General features: G+C 39.8%; 2 protein-coding genes across 4 annotated transcripts; both read right to left on the bottom strand.

Annotated features, from left to right (window-relative positions):
• Positions 1-4,237: 4,237 nt before the first annotated feature.
• Positions 4,238-8,029, bottom strand: LOC105902835 (angiopoietin-4-like). 2 transcript variants are annotated; one of them, XM_031582517.2, is made up of 7 exons: positions 7,827-8,029; positions 6,925-6,999; positions 6,785-6,812; positions 6,582-6,673; positions 6,126-6,243; positions 4,943-5,128; positions 4,238-4,702 (listed from the first exon to the last, which is right to left on the bottom strand). In XM_031582517.2, the coding sequence occupies exons 1-7, from the start codon at positions 7,827-7,829 to the stop codon at positions 4,404-4,406; spliced, it is 801 nt and encodes a 266-aa protein (XP_031438377.1). In that variant the 5' UTR covers positions 7,830-8,029; the 3' UTR covers positions 4,238-4,403. The 2 variants fall into 2 exon arrangements, with proteins under 2 accessions (XP_031438377.1, XP_012685970.2); XM_012830516.3 differs by having other exon boundaries at positions 4,239-4,702; positions 7,638-8,026.
• A 5,075-nt stretch (positions 8,030-13,104) lies between these two features.
• Positions 13,105-17,515, bottom strand: LOC116224025 (angiopoietin-4-like). Of its 2 annotated transcripts, none has more exons than XM_031582519.2 (7): positions 17,126-17,515; positions 16,475-16,549; positions 16,292-16,319; positions 16,077-16,168; positions 15,609-15,726; positions 13,930-14,115; positions 13,105-13,689 (listed from the first exon to the last, which is right to left on the bottom strand). In XM_031582519.2, exons 2-7 carry the CDS (start codon positions 16,547-16,549, stop codon positions 13,391-13,393), a joined length of 798 nt encoding a protein of 265 aa, XP_031438379.1. In that variant the 5' UTR covers positions 17,126-17,515; the 3' UTR covers positions 13,105-13,390. The 2 variants fall into 2 exon arrangements, with proteins under 2 accessions (XP_031438379.1, XP_031438378.1); XM_031582518.2 differs by having other exon boundaries at positions 17,136-17,513.
• Positions 17,516-19,805: the final 2,290 nt, after the last annotated feature.

A 19,805-nucleotide genomic window follows, 5' to 3' on the forward strand; every position in this document is an offset into this window, starting at 1 on the left:
CCTGCCAATGAAAGTTGTTGATCTATTTAACTTCCTTCTTTTTATTTCCCCATTACCCAAGTTCTGCAACACCTTGTTCTGAGTCTTTTGAGTTTATTGTTAAATGTGAACTTTCTCATGTTTTCTGTTTGTGGACTAAAAAACACAACAGCTCTCTCACTTTTTTTATTCTTTTTTTTATATCCCTGATAATGGTTTTGCCCAATTACCCTGATTAACTTCAGATCTTAATAATACCCAGTACAATGCCTATGTGAAGATGCAGACAGTCTGAAATATTATATTTGTTTATAATACATAATACAATATAATACAACATCCACTTGCTATTGGTATGTATATCATACATCTGGGATCAAAATGTAAAATAAGACGCATTTCAACAGAGGTCAACAAAAGTGACGTGTCAAGTTTACAGTAAATGCTAGCTGGTTGTGAAGTCTTCTGTATTGTATCCTAAAGTGAAATTATTCTTACCAAGTAGGAGAAAGAACCACATTAAAATCTTCATGGTCACTAGTTTAAGAAAAAAAAAATTGTGTTAATATTGGTGCAATGTGTTTGTGTTTGTTAACAAAAATTGTTGATATGAAACATAGATGTTAGTTGCAATATGACAGTAAACAGTTTGAAAATGAACAGTTTAAAGCCATGGGTATATATTAAAGTCCTATATATTTCAATATAGACCTGTAGTGCATTATGCTACAGATTGCTGTATATTGTAAGGTTTCATGACACAAATAAAACTAAATATTATTATACACATTTGAGTTTATGACATCATTTCAGAATATAATGTACACAATTATGTATTCATTTCCATGTATCTTCATTGTACACGTCTGGCCACATGTTGCCAAAATAATTGGCCAGCTAACAGGCATCTGACTATTCCATCCCACACAATTTCCATACTGCCCCTGTTATTTGCATTGGAAATCTCTTCATGCAGTGAAGGGAATGTATTTCTAAGATGATATGTACAAGCTGTTTACAGATCTAATGTAACACCTGCTGGGGTTTAGCCACTTAATTCTCAACTAAATGTCTTGTTTCAATGTCTTACAAAAACATACCCAACACACTATGCGTAAAACTGGCACCACCTCATCAGCAGAATACAAACATAAATGACCTTTGTATTCTTTGGTTCCACTACAGCTACATTTGTGTTTTAATATTCTCAGACATGTGTAAGCATAAGACTGATCTTTGGGAGCTGAAGTAAGCTTAATATATGTTAATAGATATCCCTGACGTAGTTTCGTTTTAAAAGCTACTGAACTCAGAGTTAAGCTGAGCCTTTCATCTACGTGACTATGAGGTCAAAAGAGAGGGGAAAGTAGATAAAGCTCACCTCTTTTGTGGTGTTAGCCCCTCAAGTCTTGATGAGTAGGATGTGACCCAATAGATGCTTTCTTGTCTGTTTCTCTTTGCTGTCTCCACATATCCCAATGATGTCAACCTCATTTTCAAGCCAACCAATCACCAGTCACCTCAGTTGTACTTATGCACCTCCCTTTGTAGCTTGTGGAGAATGGGACATTTTTTCTCATATATGTTCAAGTCAAGTTTTTTAAACTACGCCTGCTGTCAAATAAAAATCTCTTGTCTGATGTCTATCTACCTACGTTGTTGTGTTTGACTGTAGTCTACCTGTCATTTGAATATTAGCTTGGATGATCGATATTAGGCTACCATATATATCAGCTAGGAGGTGTGACTTGAGTGAAAATGTTTACTAAGTAGACAAAGAATTATCTTTTACTATGAACTAGTATATGGTTTGAAGTTTGAAACCCCAGTGCTATATGTGGTAGTCAAGATGATTTTTAAAAGGCATCTATTCCCCAGCTTAGAATGCTACAATAGTGAAAACAGAGTAGATAAGATTCAAATTTCAATGCAAATGTGTACCTGAAGGGTTGCCTGCTGCACTTATACTGATCACTCTGAGCCCTCTTAATCCTGGAAGAGTTACAAGTCGAGTAACAGGAAATGTGATCCACTACTTTGGTAAACAGCGGTCCTGATGTCAACAATAACAGATACCGTTATTTCCTGACTATTAACTGCGGTTTATACATTGATTTTGCCAAATGTCTGCAGCCCTGAGGTTAATACTCAGGTGCCTTCTACACATGGGAATGCATTTTCTCCGCCTGGCAGTGATGCACACAGTATCTCTGCCAGATAAAGCATGAATGGGTCTCTGGCTATGAACTACCCTAGTTATCTCTAGCTTAGGGAACTATCTTAACAGTTCGTAGTTGCTAGCGTGTGTAATATGAACTCATTTTAATAGAAAGTTAATGTGAACTTGTGATAATGTATAGGTGCACAGGCACCCTGAGGGTTTCTACCTTTTCCTATAATAGCTTTACAGAGGCCAGAGCCTGATCCCCTTGGAGCAAGCACAATGGCGACAGGGGCAAGAAAAAACTTTAAGCAGAACCACGGCACATAAGGGGGGAGGTGGGCATCTGCTAGAGATAGAAAAAGAAGGGGAGGGGAAACAATTAGGAACATAGCAAAATAATTCATACATGTAGCATGATGAGCATGCTAGCATATATGTGGTAAATGTACACAGCATACATGTGGTAAAGATACATATAAACATAATATGGTATATTCACGATGAATACAAAATTGGTAGTGGAAAAGTATTCAAGTATTGCAGAACAGCATATTGGGTATACACTGTGCTTGTAGGGTTACTATTACAAGGGTGAGTAGAGTAGGAACAAAAAATTATGTCGATGGTGGCAATTATTTACATTGCAAGAAAATGCTAGCACAGAGTATGGGGTAGAATAAGTGTATGCCATTATGGTGGTACGTGTAAGCCGATGGTTTCTACAAGTAGATCGGGTGGAGAGACTACAGCAGCATCACACAACTAGATAACCATAGCAACCAGTAAACACAACGTTAGCTGCAAAGTTTAATTTCTCAAAATCAGCTCACCAATAAAAGGCAGTCTTGGGTGTGGTCAATAAACAGGTTTGTTTTATAAAATTATATAAAATACTGTAATGTGGTTCATATACTGTGCAGTTAAAGTAACACTATGCAACAATTTGACACTTTTTGAGGTATGGTTTTATAGGCAACTAGTTTTGGTACCATCCTCAAATTAATTTCGATAGTCATGTAAAGGACAAATAAACACCAGGATATGCCCATTGTAGTTCTGTGTTCCGGGCTGGAACACCCTGCAAAAATGGATGAAAAGCTTCCACATCATGGCATTAGCAGCTATATTGCCAAAAGACATCAGTAAGTGTCTTAGTAAGCTTATATCAGTGTCAGCTGGGCTGTTGATGGTGTTTGCAAGGTTTTTGCATGCCTAGGTAGTTAGCTTGCTAGTTTTGGAACAGAACTCCTTACTGCTGCTTTAATAGTCGGGAAAACAAGGAAATCAAATGAAGGAAACATTGGCTGTAAAGTTTAATTCATGCAGTAAAGCATACAGTAAAGCATACAGTAAACATAATGACATACATTCCATAGTTCCCCTTTAAATACTGACATTTGAAACCATCATACATTAGCATTGTTTCACAACCACCTCTGAGCTTTGAATGGTTCTGAAAATCCTAAATGAAACTATTCGTCGTCGTTGTTCGTTTAATTTTGTCTTTCACAATTCAGACTGGGATGTCTGCATCCTCCAACCACTTAATAGTAGCGTGGTTGAGAGCGAGGAGACCGTCTAGCCCATTGGGTGGCTTGAAAATTGAAACTATTGAAGCATGCACAGAAATCATTAATGAACCAAAAAATAAACCAGTTGCCGCACCACCAGACTCAGAAATAGCTTCATACACCAAGCTGTCAGGAAGCTAAATTCTCTCCCCTCACTCCCCCCAGCCATATCCGTCAGTCTGACAGGAGGCTGAAATCCCCCCCCCCCCCCCCCCCCCCCCTAAAAATCACTCAGGACTCTGCAACAAAACTGTCTCTTGCACTTTATCACTTATGTTTACCATAACCACTTACTGGTATACTTGCACTGCCAATGTAACAAATACATCTCACAGGATGTCTTTTTTGCTGCCTTTTTTTGCACTACCATAACCTCACTTTAAAGTAAACATATGCTGCTGTACATGTATCTGTATGTTTATAACTATATATATATGTATATCTATATGTAGGACATGTCTTGTCTTATCTGTTATCGTGTATCTGTCTGCGTGTGCACTTTATATGTTTCACCGTGGGAGAGTGGGAAACGTTTTTTCGATTCCTTTGTACGTCTTAACATGCAAAGTAATTGACAATAAAGCTACTTTGACTTTGACTTTGACTTTGAAAAGCCTCTCTTGTTAAAGGACAAAACCCCTCAGCTTTGCCACAGAGCTTCCATAGTGAGGCCACCGGATGAGGGGCCCTCACATGGACTTCACCATCATTCGGGTGGCTCTTAGGGAGTATGGGGCCGGGCCTTTCCACGTGTCCCAGTGCACTCCAGACCCCCAGCCTATGTTGTCGCCTGCTGGGTGCCAAGCCCCGTGGAGGCTGGCCGAGCCACAGCCGCTGAACCACCAGCCGCCCCCCTCTGATGACGCGCAGTCGTTTGTAGCGATGTCCCCAAAGATGCAAGGGGAGCAGCCATCATTGTCTCGGTCCACTGTGCTGAATCCAAAGCCATTCTGGTCACTACCACTGTATCTTCCGCGTATAGCATCGCCTGGTCAGTATGAGGAACACAGAGGAGCACGGGGATAAGGAGGATACAGAAGTGGCAGGTAATCAAACCAACTCTATTCATAAAGTGTGTAGGTATAGTGGCTACTTTGTAAGTGTGCCTAACAGAGAAGAGGTTCAGATGAATTTTGAATTATTTTTCAGTAGAATACAGAAAAAGGCAGCTTCATAAATGTACATGAAACATTTTGTCTTATTTTTATCTTCAATAATGTGAACATACCTGCAGTGCCTTTGTAAGTTCCAACACTGAGTTTGTAGGCCGTTTGCTCTTCACCAATTCTAAAATGGCTGTACTCTGCAGAGGCAGCTCCCCCTTCAAAGTCCCACAGGTCTACTCTGAGGACGGACGTCTGACCACTGCTCCTGGTGAGAGCCCACACTTTGGCCAGGCCCAGCCAGTGGTCCTCTGAAATGACAGCCAGTGAAATCAGTAAGGCTATGCTAGCGCAGACTTGATGGGTTTAATGGTCAAATATATTTGATGGTAGGTACCCATCCACATCAGAATCAGAATTATTTTAATTGGCCAAGTATATTTACACATACAGGAAATTAACTTGGTGTGGTTGAATATGGACCATGCAGAAATATATGACACACTGGTGTAACTATCACTGGTGCAGCCAGTTCTGTGTGCCGGGCCGAGGGCTGTGAGTGTTCCATGTGGGGGCACAGTTAGTTGCTGTTGTGCTGTTGTGCTGTTGTGCTGTTGCTGTTGTGGGTGGGCCTTTTGGCACAGTGGCCGTCTCACATGGTCCTCACAGGAACCATTAAACAATACCATTGAAAGTATCTGTAATTGAGATGGCTATATTCACCACCTTCCCAACTTGTATTGGAATGCTAATACTTTGTTTTGGAACTGGAGAACTGCAGGGGTAGGGCACTATAAAAGCTGGGTCTTTGGACTGTCTGTCGTGTGTGCAAAAGGACAGTGGACAGATTTGATGGGAATTACCAGGCCGACACTCTTTTAGACAAAAGACCACGAGGCGAATAAAAGATTTCTGGAGGTGTATTTCAAGGTGCTCCTGCAGGGAGTCAATTCCAACATCAGGTAGAGGCAGGCAAAATACACATGGCACACACACACACACACACACACACACAGGAGAACATGCTTGCAATGCAATGTAAGTCTATAAATTAATGGTAATATCAATTTCCATCAGATTCAACTTTGAAACAAGAAACTGTGAGTAAAAGTTATGTTTTACATGTAAGATAAAAAAATTAGTTAATTGTTCCTTCTGTTTGTATGATTAGTAATGTGCCCTATAGTCATGTCAACAGATACCAAAGTGTCAACATAGTATCAAGCAAAGTATTTAAAACTATGAGCAAAGTCAACATGTTTTCTATTATAAAAAAGAATCAGAGGAGTCATTATCCAAGGACCTTACTTTTGAGGTATCCAAAGCCCTGTTTATACCCTGCCCACTTTCTGTCGAAGGACACTTCCCCTCCAATACGTCTCTGGAATACTGTCCAGCCCCCACCTGTCAGCATCTCACAGTACACCTGTGGAAAGGTAACATTCTTTCTCTCAGTGCGTTTCCATTATGTTCCCCCTACTGATCAAACATACACAGATCATACAACTGCTCATCCTCCATAAATGAGATAACTGAGGAGAAAACTCATACGACCTGAAGATATTGTTTCATTGTCTAATACGAAAGTAAAGTGTCCCTTTCTTTGAAATTACAGGAATGTATATTCATTGTGAATTGGCAGTCATACCAGTTCTATCCTATATCATCATGATGGTGCCATCGATTTTGAGTAAAAGAATATGTGCAATATGTCCGCCTGTAAAGGTAATAATTACTGACAAAATTGTAAACATGCAGCAGCACCTTGAAGGGTTTGTGATCTCCTCTTGGCTGTATGATGTAAATGCCACTTTGAGCATTAGGGGTGGAAGCTTTGATTGCTGTACAGTCTTGACCTGAAAATAAGGAGTGGAGGAGCAGATTCAAATGTAAAAAATTTGAGGGGGAAAAAACCTAGCTATTTAACTTTTTGCTCTTAATAATCAGGCAAATGTTTGTGGCAATACCTTGAGCAGTCAGTGCCTTTTGTTTCATCTGGAAGTAGAGATAAAACTTATGTCATTCTAATTTCTAAATTCTAATTCTAAAACTAATATAGATAAAAACCTATGTCATTCTCTGGGTAACATGTTCAGTATAGCCTTACCTTATGTGGATTTGTCTGGTCAGTAAGGCTGCAGAGAAGCAACAGTCCAATTACTGGCAAAAGTTTTCTGTCCATCTGGTTACAAAAGAGAAATAGTGGATAAATCACCTACCACTTAACAGTACCATTTGAAGTAATACAATTTTACAGAAAATAGATACATTATTTATTTACATATTTTGTGTATGCTCACATTCCCATTTTTTTTTAATGTAAATTGTATGTTATTTAAAGTTACTCTATTTGGTTCAGAATGTGCATTAATCTAAGGAAAACTCAGTTCAGGAGCCATATTACACACACAACACACAAACCTTGTTGATGACCAGTACCTCACTTCTCAGTAGCACTAAACATTTAGCTGATACTAACTCTAGCACTAACATTTAAAGTAGCTGATGAGACAGGATTCTGGAATTAACTTGATTGTGAAACAACCTGGTCATTTCACATTATCTCTGGCACATCAGTGCAAGGAAACTTTGTGTATTGCATAAAAACACTTAAGCAACCTATTGCTTTAAGCGTTAATGACTCATCTGATTCTTTTTTATAATAAAAAACATGTTGACTTTACACATAAATACTTTGCTTGATACTATGTTGACACTTTGTATCTGTTGACATGACTATAGGGCACATTACTAGTCATACAAACAGAGGGAACATTTAGCTAATTCTTATCTTACATGTAAAACACAACATTTACTCACAGTTTCTTGTTTCAAAGTTAAATCTGTCCACTGTCCTTTTGCACACACGAAAGACAGTCCAAAGACCCAGCTTTTATAGTGCCCTACCCCTGCAGTTCTCCAGTTCCAAAACAAAGTATTAGCATTCCAAGTAGGCAGTCTTCAGGAAATGGCTGAAACTCCAGCAGCTAAACAAAAGTATGTGCCTACCATGTGAAGCTATGTTTTTTCAAAGGTTACAAAACAGATTGCAGTGCTGTTCAGTCAACACCTCGTACTTCTTCTTTCTCCTGTCTGGTTAGCAGGGCTCTCCTTTCCAGGCCTGTTTCTAGAAACATCCAAAGCAAAAGCACAAAATCAAATACACACCCACATACTGTACACTTTTTGCACCAGTGAAAATGTGGGTGGGGCTAAATGACTTCATCCAATACAAGAGAGCCTTTTATCTGATGGGCTCTCTGGCTAATCTGACTAACTGCAGATTTAGTCTGACATGGAGTTATGTCAGAAAGAACCTGTAGCTTAGTGGGTGGAGCGTGTGGTAATCATTGATAAGGTCATGAGTTCAATTCACCTGTGAGAGAAAAAAAAAGGAATGTAGAGAAATGCACTGTTTAAGACATACACTGAGAAGCCAGGTGCTGACCTCTGAACCTGGCAATTGTTACATAATTAAGTCACCAACTAACAGCCACTCATGAAACACCTGCACTGATAAACATACTGGCGCTAAAGAGCTGAGGAGCGCCCACCTACATTAAACCATGCCAAAGGCATTTAGGATTCAGTTTGACCTAACCTGAATGGAACCGTTTAAAACACCATATCCATGCCATGTGCCACTATATAGAATGAAAATGTCCCTCATTGGCTAATACTGGATTGATAGTCTTGTTAAGCGTAGCACCAAATGTGTAAACTATACTGTATGTAGCCCTTTAGAAAAGTATGCTAGATGATTCAAGTTCATTAATAGTATAAATAGAATAGGCTTATGAATATAATAAGTTAATAAATAGGATTTAAAAGATTAAAAACTATTAATACGGTTGTTATTGCATATGTTTCTTGGTTAAGGTCATGTACTGTTATATACCCATGTGAAATGTATTTTCTTTTCTTTTCTACTAAGTTCCTGATGCTGTAAATGTTTTCAAGGTATTTTATTTTGATTACTATATGATAAGAAATTGAAATGTAAGAGTTTATATGATGTTTTAATTAGTAAGCCAATGAGATCGGAGTTGTAGGTCAGGGGTGAAGAGTAAGGTAAGGGGAACCCGAGCGACGAATCAGGCTTGCAACGTACGACTCCAGTAACATTTTGGGTACCCTAAGTATTTAGTTATTACTGCCGGCTATAGGATTAGAATTGTTTGATACTGTGTGTGGTTCATTTGATTGTAATGCTATTCTGGTTGTGAAACGGTCAAAGACCGCCATTGTGTTAATTGATACTTGTGTACATATGTATACATTTTTTAAAGTAAATAGTTAACATTATCGGTGCTATCTGGTGAATAATTATTTGTATTAGTCCCATATTATATATACTTAGGTATTTAGTGCCAATATATAACTCTGGTGTGAACAGGTGAGGGATTGTCTAGCATTGATAATATCTTTGTGACATAATAATCAACACGCCAACAGTAAAGACAAATCAGGCATACATTTATAAGTTAGAGATAACGTATGAGTTAAAAGAACTCAGGTTAGCTACCCCTAGTACGGTAATTGCCCGGAACAGCAAAGGGGCACTACATATAGAAATTATAAAATGAATAACAAAGGTCAAGCACCACATTTCACTACAATAAATGAGTAATTTCAATGGTGTCTCAGTAGCCACTGCAGGAGTCGTACTGCACGAAGACACAGCATATTCACATCATGAAACATTGGTACAAACATATGTAAGAAAAAAAAAGTTTCTTTCTGTTTGATGCAGCAATCTTTCTTTATTCCAATAAAGTGCAGTAACGAAGCGCGTGGAACATACTCCGGATTCAGCGGTGCAGATCTGAACAACCAGCATCTTTAACTCTAGCCATATATTGTGTTTAAGACTCCTCCTAGGCTTTTAATGCAAATGAGCTAGGCTTGTAATGCAACCTTTTGTTGTTCTGTATGATAATCAGGTTTCTCTGGACATCATTGTCTTTCACTCGGCTTCAGTGTATTCGGTAGAATTTGCAGGTTTGTTTAGACCTGACAGGGATCATGGGCTCAATGGAAAACACTCAACCGCCTCAGAACAAGTACGGGATGATCCAAAGATGCTCTGGTCAGATGGGGCTACAAGACTGGCCCAAGCATCTGTGAATGTGGAGAAGAAGACCATACAATGGAGCACTGTCTTGTCTGCCCTCTACTACCCTACCCTTGCAGCCCAAAAGACCTTGCAGTGTTCAACAAAAAAGCAAAGGAATGTGTAAAGAAAAGGGAAACTGCCATATAACTATCACGCTTCAGTGAAACGAAAAGAAGATCAGGTTTCACTCACAGGATATACTGTAATTTGTACGCATGTCCTACAACTTCCTTGATAACACAGAAACAGACACAACATGTATCAATATATGGTGTATTTGGATTCAGCATTACAGATTTACATTCTTCTAGTGCAGAAATCAGTGAGAGACCTTATTTAAGTTGCATTAGTACACATGAACATTATTAAAAAGACCAGTACCTTTCAGGATTGTTCACTAGTCAACATCTGCCTTTACATATTTTGAAGACTAAAGTTAAACAGGTATGTTTATAGACATTCCTGGCAATGACAGATTTACTGTTAGGTGCAGTGCACACGGAATCTAGTTTGCCTGAATCCAGAGAGAAATGTCTCCGGATCGACCTTTCGTACACTGAATCCGCACTCTTTCGAATCGGGGGTCCAAAGTAAGTAGATTTGTATCTGTCCGCGGGTTGGTGTTCGTGTGCACGCCGATCTGCAACCCTTTCTAATCTGATGATGTCATTGCCCCACGTGATCGCCTCGCAACCTCAGGCTGAACCCGTATTAATCCCACTGCTTCACTTCATAACAGCAACAACATAAACTAAATGTATGACGTGGCTCCTTTTTCGTGACTTACATTTTTCTACTGTGCTTAGTTGTTTGTATTGGGATAGTGTGCTGCTCTACCTACATGTGGATAGTTTTTCCTGGTCTTACTTAGCCAGTTGGACATTTTTGAGACCAGCCAGAACAACGGACACGACCGGCATTATTTAATAACTGAATGGGTTGCCATGGCGCAGCAAGTGTGGCAGCCTGTTATAGCAGCTCTCCAGCTTAAAAAAAATAAAAAATAATAATTCTTCCTATTACCTTGCTGCTCTTACACGTGAATTTCCCTAACGGGATTAATACAAGTTTATCTATCTATCTATCTAAATCGATGTTGTTAGGAAAGGGATGACATTAACAAGCCACACTTTAATCTATCACTGTTTAATCTATTTGCATCAGAACATTTTACAAAACCGGTTTTTAAAAGTGTCAGCAATAGCCTATATGAGCAAATCTGACGTAATTTTTTTTTTATTATAGACGGAAGATTCAAAACGGTCTATAATAAAGATGAATGTTACGTTAGCTCTAGTCCTGTCAGACAATAGCGATAGCTACTAGCTAGCATTAGCGTTACTTCAGAGGTACAGTACGTGAAGGACAAAGCCCTCAACAATAGCCTACATTTGTTGTTAGTAATGAAACCATGAAATTGGAAGAAATTGTAAACCATGAAACATCCAGGATCCACACCACTTGCATTGTGGTCTCTCGTGCTCAAGTTCAGCCTCTCCATAAAGCACAGGCATTTAAACAACTCACAGACTTGTCATGTTGCACATTGCTTTGTTGCACTTGTCTAAACTCTTTATTATCAATACAAAATAGAATTATTTTTCGCTTAACCTACAGTCTGCTCTGACCACTGATTTTATTAACCACCATAATGTGTTACTGTGCAGATTAAATGTAGGCTATGCGGCTAGGCTAATCGTTGCTAGTTCTCGACTACTCAATCTCGACTACTGTCTTCTGTCACTTTATACGCATTTTCTTCAGTTGTCTGTAGCACCGTTAAAGCGCCACCAACAGGCCTGAGAGATGTAGTACAGCGGATTAAATCCGATCCGCTGGGTTCATGTAGACGCAAATTTCTCTTGACACGGCTCCGTGTGCACGCAATTAAAAAGTGGATCCGTGTGAAAAATGAATCCGGGTTCAGGCAAACTAGACTCCGTGTGCACGGCACCTTAAAGGTATGATTTGAGTAGTATAGTGGCCTAATTGCACAACAGTGTGATGTCACATCCTGAATGCTGTTGTGGAATCTTGAGGAGCTGAGGAGGTTGGAGGAGCTGAGGAGGTTGGAGAAACACTACAAGAGCTAAAAGCTTCAGAAAAACTTTTTAACAGAAGCTAGGTCAGTAGTACTTGCTCTTTTCGTCATGTTCAAATATTGGAACCAGAAAAGAATGAAGACAACATTCTGCAGTTTGATTTGTGTGATTTGTATGTGCAGTTTCAAGGTGGCTCAGTTGCTTGCACTGCCGCCTCACTGCAAGAAGGTCATGGGTTCGATTCCAGCATGGGGTGCTGTTGGCCCTGCGGGGCAGGTCCTCCCCAGAGTGCACAGTGCTCAGGTGTGTTATCTCCCAGGCCTTTCTGTGTGGAGTTTGCGTGTTTACAAGGGGTTTCCTCCACTAAAGACCCCAACAGAAAAAACATAAAAAATAACAGAACACATGTCCAAAGATGTTCACTTCACTTGGTCCCCGGGTGCTACAAGCTGCCCACTGCTCCTGGGGTGTCCTTGAGGAAGGACGATCCAGGATAGGAATAAGCAGAAAATAAATTCACCGCAACCTCAGGCCTACCTGCGTGTGTGTGTGTGTGTCCTGTGTCGCCTCCGTATATGCACGTTTGTGTTCCAGTGTGTCGTGTGTGCCATTAAGAACCTGACGAAGGTCTTAATTATTATTTAAACCCCTCTGTACGCATAACTACTTTCTCTAACTGTTGGTGGTTTGTGGTTGGTAGTTTATATTGTAATGGCTGTCTGTAGAACCTAATTCTAACTGTCTAATATAGATTTGACCATTTTTAAGGTATGGTTTTATAGGCAACTAGTTTTGGTACCATCCTCAAATTAATTTTGATAGTCATGTAAAGGACAGATAAACACCTGTGTCTTTCCCACTAGCTATCCAGGATATGCCCTATGCAGTTCTGTGTTCCGGGCTGGAACAGCCTGCAAAAATGGGTGAAAAGCTTTCCCATTATGGCATTGCCAGCTATACTGCCAAAAGACCTCAGTAAGTGTCTTAGTAAGCTTCCATCAGTTTCAGCTGGACTGTTGATGGTGTTTGCAAGGTTTTTGCATGTCTAGGTAGTTAGCTTGCTAGTTTTGGAACATAACTCCTTATTGCTGCTTTAATAGTCAGGAAAAGGAAATCAAATGAAGGAAACTTTGGCTGTAAAGTTTAATTCATGCAGTAAAGCATTCAGTAAAAGCATTCAGTAAACATAATGACAATACATTCCATAGTTCCCTTTTAAATACTGACATTGAAATTAGCAGTGTTTCACAGCCACCTCTGAGCTTTGAATGGTATCTTATGTTCTGAATATCCTAAATGAAACTATTGAAGCATGCACAGCAATCCTTAATGGACCAAAAGCCTCTCTTGTTAAAGGACAAAACCCTCAGCTTTGCCACAGAGCTTCCATAGTGAGGCCACTGGATGAGGTGCCCTCACATAGACTTCACCATCATTCGGGTGGCTCTTAGGGAGTATGGGGCCGGGCCTTTCCACGTGTCCCAGTGCACTCCAGACCCCCAGCCTATGTTGTTGCCCGCTGGGTGCCAGGCCCCGTGGAGGCTGGCCGAGCCACAGCCGCTGAACCACCAGCCGCCCCCCTTTGATGACGCGCAGTCGTTTGTAAGGATGTCCCCAAATCTGCACGGGGAGCAGCCATCATTGTCTCGGTCCACTGTGCTGAATCCAAAGCCATTCTGGTCAATACCACTGTATTTTCCGCGTATAGCATCGCCTGGTCAGTATGAGGAACACAGAGGAAGACGGGGATAAGGAGGATACAGAGGTGGCAGGTTATCAAAGCAACTCTATTCATGAAGTGTGTAGGTATAGTGGCTACGTTGTCTGTGTGCCTAACAGAGAAGACGTTCAGATGAATTTTTAATTATTTTTCAGTAGAATACAGAAAAAGGCAGCTTCATAAATGTACATGAAACAATTTGTCTTATTTACATCTTCTATAATGTTAACATACCTGCAGTGCCATTGTAAGTTCCAACACTCAGATTGTAGGCCGTTTGCTCATCATCAATTCTAAAATGGCTGTACTCTGCAGAGGCAGATCCCCCTTCAAAGTCCCACAGGTCTACTCTGAGGACAGACGTCTGACCACTGCTCCTGGTGAGAGCCCACACGTTGGCCAGGCCCAGCCAGTGGTCCTCTGAAATGACAGCCAGTGAAATCAGTAAGGCTATGCTAGCGCAGACTTGATGGGTTTAATGGTCAAATATATATGATGGAAGGTACCCATTCACATCAGAATCAGAATTATTTTTATCGGCCAAGTATATTTACACATACAGGAAATTAACTTGGTGTGGTTGTATATGGACCATGCAGAAATATATGACACACTGGTGTAACTATCATTGGTGCAGCCAGTTCTTTAAGCCGGGACCGGGGCTGTGAGTGTTCCACGTGGGGGCACAGTTTGTTGCTGTTGTGCTGCTGTGCTGTTGTGCTGTTGTGGGTGGGCCTTTTGGCACAGTGGCCGTCTCACACGGTCCTCACAGGAACCATTTAACAATACCATTGAAAGTATCTGTATTTGAGATGGCTAGATTCACCACCTTCCCAACTTGCATTGGAATGCTAATACTTTGTTTTGGAACTGGAGAACTGCAGGGGTAGGGCACTATAAAAGCTGGGTCTTTGGTCTGTCTTTCGTGTGTGCAAAAGGACAGTGGACAGATTCAACTTTGAAACAAGAAACTGTGAGTAAATGTTGTGTTTTACATGTAAGATAAGAATTAGTTAAATGTTCCTTCTGTTTGTATGATTAGTAATGTGCCCTATAGTCATGTCAACAGTTACAAAGTGTCAACATAGTATTTTAAACTATGAGTAAAGTCAACATGTTTTCTATTATAAAAAAGAATCAGATGAGTCATTAACGCTTAACGCAATAGATTGCTTAAGTGTTTTTATGCTATACACAAAGTTTCCTTGCCCTGATGTGTAGTAGTATCAGCTAAATGTTTAGTGCTACTGAGAAGTGAGGTACTGGTCATCCACCAGGTTTGTGTGTTGTGTGTGTAATATGGCTTCTGAACTGACTTGCTACCTGTCATTTTTGATAACTTGCGTGGATGTTATGACATACATTTTTTTCTCAACAGTTCAACCTTCTAGCAAGAAAGTGTTCTTCAGCAAATGGACATTAAGTTAGTAAGCCCAAACAAGCGGTGCTTAGAAGAGGAAAGAAAAATGGAAAAGGAACAGTGTACTGTTAAACTGACGAAATCAGATTATTTGCCCCATGCTTCATTGAATGGCTATATTATCCGTAGTCCGTAGAAATCAACAGAATAAGGAACTGTACTGTAATCTGTCTGTGATGGCCACCGTGCCATTGAAGAACAATAATGACGTTTATAAATGCAAGTTTGTTAGTATAGGCTCGCTAAAGCTAAGATGTTTGTTAGTCTAGGCTTGCTAAAGATACAATGTTGGTTAGTGTAGGCTCGCTAAAGATAAGATGTTTGATGGTCAAAAAAAAAGAATGTAGAAAAAAAATAGGCACCGTGGCCAATCACAAATATGTTACCCTACTGATATGCCACCTAAGTGTCTGCTGAAATAGGGAGACCTGTTTAACATTAAGTCTGCAAATTACATTGTGAGGCTTGCAAGAGAGCTGTCCAAGGACCTTACTTTCGATGTTTCCAAAGCCATGTTTGTACTCTTCCCACTTTTTGTCGAAGGACACTTCCCCCCCAGTACGCCTCTGGAATACTGTCCAGCCCCCATCTGCCAGCATCTCACAGTACACCTGTGGAAAGGTAACATTATTTCTCTCAGTCCTTTTCCGTTATATTCCCTCTTCTGACCAAACATACACAGATCATACAACTGCTCATCCTCCATAAATGAGATAACTGAGGAGAAAACTCTTAACAACATTCTGATGACCTGAAGATATTGTTTCATTGTGTAATACGAAAGTAAAGTGTCCCTTTCTTTGAAATTACAGAAATGTATATTCATTGTGAATTGGCAGTCATACCAGTTCTATCCTATATCATCATGATGGTGCCATCGATTTTGAGTAAAAGTATGTGTGCAATATGTCCGCCTGTAAATGTAAAAATTACTGACAAAATTGTAAACATGCAGCAGCACCTTGAAGGGTTCGTGATCTCCTCTTGGCTGTATGATGTAAACGCCACTTTGAGCATTAGGGGTGGAAGCTTTGATTGCTGTACAGTCTTGACCTGAAAATAAGGAGTGGAGGAGCAGATTCAAATGTAAACATTTTTGAGGGGGGAAAAAACTTAGTTATTTAACTTAGTCACTTTTTTTGCTCTTAATAATCAAGCAAATGTTTGTGGCAATACCTTGAGCAGTCAGTGCCTTTTGATGCATCTGAAAGTTGATTAGAAACAATTTAGGTTATAATGTGATAAAAGATAAAACGTATGTCATTCTAATACTAAATTATAATACTAAATTATAATTCTAAAACTAATATAGATAAAACCTATGTCATTCTCTGGGTAACATGTTCAGTATAGCCTTACCTTATGTGGATTTGTCTGGTCAGTAAGGCTGCAGAGAAGCAACAGTCCAATTACTGGCAACAGTTTTCTGTCCATCTGGTTACAAAAGAGAAATAGTTCACAACAAGTGGCTCAATCGCCTACCACTTAAAAGTACCATTAGAAGTAAAACAATATTACAGAAAATAGAAACGTTATTTATTTTCATATTTTGTGTATGCTCATCATTCTCATTTTTTTTTAATGTAAATTGTATGTTATTTAAAGTTACTCTATTTGGTTCAGAATGTGCATTCATCTGAGGAAAACTCAGTTCAGGAGCCATATTACACACACAACACACAAACCTTGTTGATGACCAGTACCTCACTTCTCAGTAGCACTAAACATTTAGCTGATACTAACTCTAGCACTAATAACCTGGTCATTTCACATTATCTCTGGCACATCAGTGCAAGGAAACTTTGTGTATAGCATAAAAACACTTAAGCAACCTATTGCGTTAATTACTTATCTGATTCTTTTTTTTATAATAGAAAACATGTTGACTTTACACATAGTTTAAAATACTTTGCTTGATACTGTGTTGACACTTTGCATCTGTTGACATGACTATAAGGCACATTACTAATCATACAAACAGAGGGAACATTTAGCTAATTATTATCTTACATTTACTCACAGTTTCTTGTTTCAAAGTTGAATCTGTCCACTGTCCTTTTGCACACACGAAAGACAGTCCAAAGACCCAGCTTTTATAGTGCCCTACCTCTGCAGTTCTCCAGTTCCAAAACAAAGTATTAGCATTCCAAGCAGGCAGTCTTCAGGAAATGACTGAAACTCCAGCAGCTAAACAAAAGTATGTGCCTAACATGTGATGTTTGTTCAAAGGTTACAAAACAGATTGCAGTGCTGTTCAGTCAACACCTCGTTCTTCTTCTTTCTCCTGTCTGGTTAGCAGGGCTCTTCTTTCCAGGCCTGTTTTTAGAAACCATCCAAAGCAAAAGCACAAAATCAAATACACACCCACAAACACCTTGTGCAACAGTGAAAATGTGGGTGGGGCTAAATGACTTCATCCAATACAAGAGAGCCTTTTGTCTGCTGGGCTCTCTGGCTAATCTGACTAACTGCAGATTTAATCTGACATGGAGTTATGTCAGTGTAAGACAAGAATGGACCTTTTGGAACGGAAAAAACCCAGAGGGCTATCTCCTCTGATTAACTACTCATTTGTCGGGGGCAGGGGCGGTTTTTCCTACAGGCGGTATAGGCGGTCGCCTAGGGCGCTACTCAGAGGGGGGCGCAAAAAACTGCGCCCAGCAAAAAAAAAAAAAAAAAACAAGAATTGTGTTTTTTTTTTTGCTGGACAGAGTTTTTTTTGCGCCCCCTTCTATATCTCCAACCAATATTTTGACATAAAAAAAAATCTAACATTAGGGTAAAATGAGCCAAAAATCGAAAACGGAAGAGGTACGTACGTCCTTGGTGTTGTCAGAACATGCTAGCACAGTGAGGCGTTTGGTTAGAGTGTGTGTGTGTTCAAGAAACTTTGAAGAACAAAATAATGAAGAGGCAAAAGCCATCCGGGGCGCAATTTAAGAAGAAAAGAAAGGAAGAAGAAGAGAAACGTGCCAAGGTGAAAGGTAAATCCTTAATCCTGGTCTAGCCTAGAACGAATTCCAGATAAGAAAACGTTCACAAATGCGTGAATTGCCCCCGGCACTTCAGTGGAGTTAAGAAGAAAAGATGTACCTTATCATTGAAAGTTTTCCTACTCCCTGTCACGTAGTTCTTTAAGGATTTTACAGAGGCGGGTATATAAAAAATGATATGTCCATTTATTCTACATTATACAAAAAAAGACATGATTAAAATAGGCGCACATATAAAGCCAATAGCCAGTGCAACAACACTACACATGTCTTACTCGTTGCATAGCACACCCATTAAGGAAGCCAAACACGGCAACTTGTCAACAAGTGAGGAATACTGGTAAAAATCCAAGTGTTGTATTGTCAACTATTGTCAACTAGCGAATGGATTGAATATGTAATCTTGCCAGTTAGCTAACACTAGCTAGCCAGTGACTTGTGACGTTCCTTGTTATTGCCATTCAGTCGAAACATCAGTTCAAGTTCAGCTGTACCGCAATTTGCGTCATAAAAATTTGAGTAATCACATTTGGACAGCTTTAGTTTTGGTGGAGCGAGCTAGCCAGTTTAATTAGACATGATTCAACTAATCAAGAGCTATGCATCTTGGAATAAAAAAATGTCAGACTGTCCAAATACACCAAAACGCTTAATAACTACATAATAGCTACATTTAACAAATTATGATAATACATACTTTTGTTATATCATTTTAGATTCACTTTTAGAAGACTAAGAAAACATTATTTGCAGGCGATTTGGAAGATGACGTGGTGGTGTGTGTGTGTCCATAAACAGTTGAACAGGGGGCGTGGCCGGAGCGTAGTCCAGCACAGGCGTGACATTTTCTCTCTTGAATTAATGTTTGTTCATCGTCGCGATCGGTGTTGTGTTTATGTGAAAGAAATGCAGTCTTACAGGGCAAAATAGCGTTTGAAAGTTGCAATTCCGTTTTCGTGGGGAAAAAAATGTATTATTTGGGGGGGGCGCCAGTAGTGAAGCTCGCCTAGAGCGCCAAATGTGCTAGGGCCGCCCCTGGTCGGGGGTTAGGTGCTAGTTTATTGTGCCCCCAACAAACATTGCCCAGAGGCTGTCAAAATTGTTTAAATTCTCACCCCCCCTCAGAGACTCTTATCTCAGACCTCTGTCTCTGGTTCTCTCTACGTACTTTTCCGTGCTGAGGTGAAACTAGGGACAGAGAAATTAATGTAAGAGTGTTTAACTGAAATGTTACATTGGAAGATGATTTCTGTATAATGTTTGAACTCATTTTAATGGTCTCAATCTGAGTGGGAAAATGGTATCAGTTCTACAGCTGTATATATGAATTAAAACAGGGATAACAGAGACCTGATAATTCTGGTCTCTGTGAGAGTGCAAAGGTATCTCTCTTTGGAGGGGGTCCACCCCAACTTTGGGTGAAAACTCCCTCCATTTGGTTGTTAATGTGTGATTCGCATCTTGAGAAACCCCTTATCTATGGTGGTAATTATTAGGCCAGATGGAGCAATAAATGGGTACTTAAGGGCATGGGCGGAGATCCCGGGGGGGACAGGGGGGACGTGCCCCCCCCTACCATAAAGTTGTCCCCCCCAACAATCATTGTAAACACAAATAAATAATTTTGAATAATATAGGAATATTAAATAAAAGCACGACAACACAAGCGGTGCCAATTATAAACGTAAAACAATGTG

This window comes from Clupea harengus, chromosome 16, assembly GCF_900700415.2.
Source record: "Clupea harengus chromosome 16, Ch_v2.0.2, whole genome shotgun sequence".
NCBI lineage: Eukaryota > Metazoa > Chordata > Actinopteri > Clupeiformes > Clupeidae > Clupea > Clupea harengus.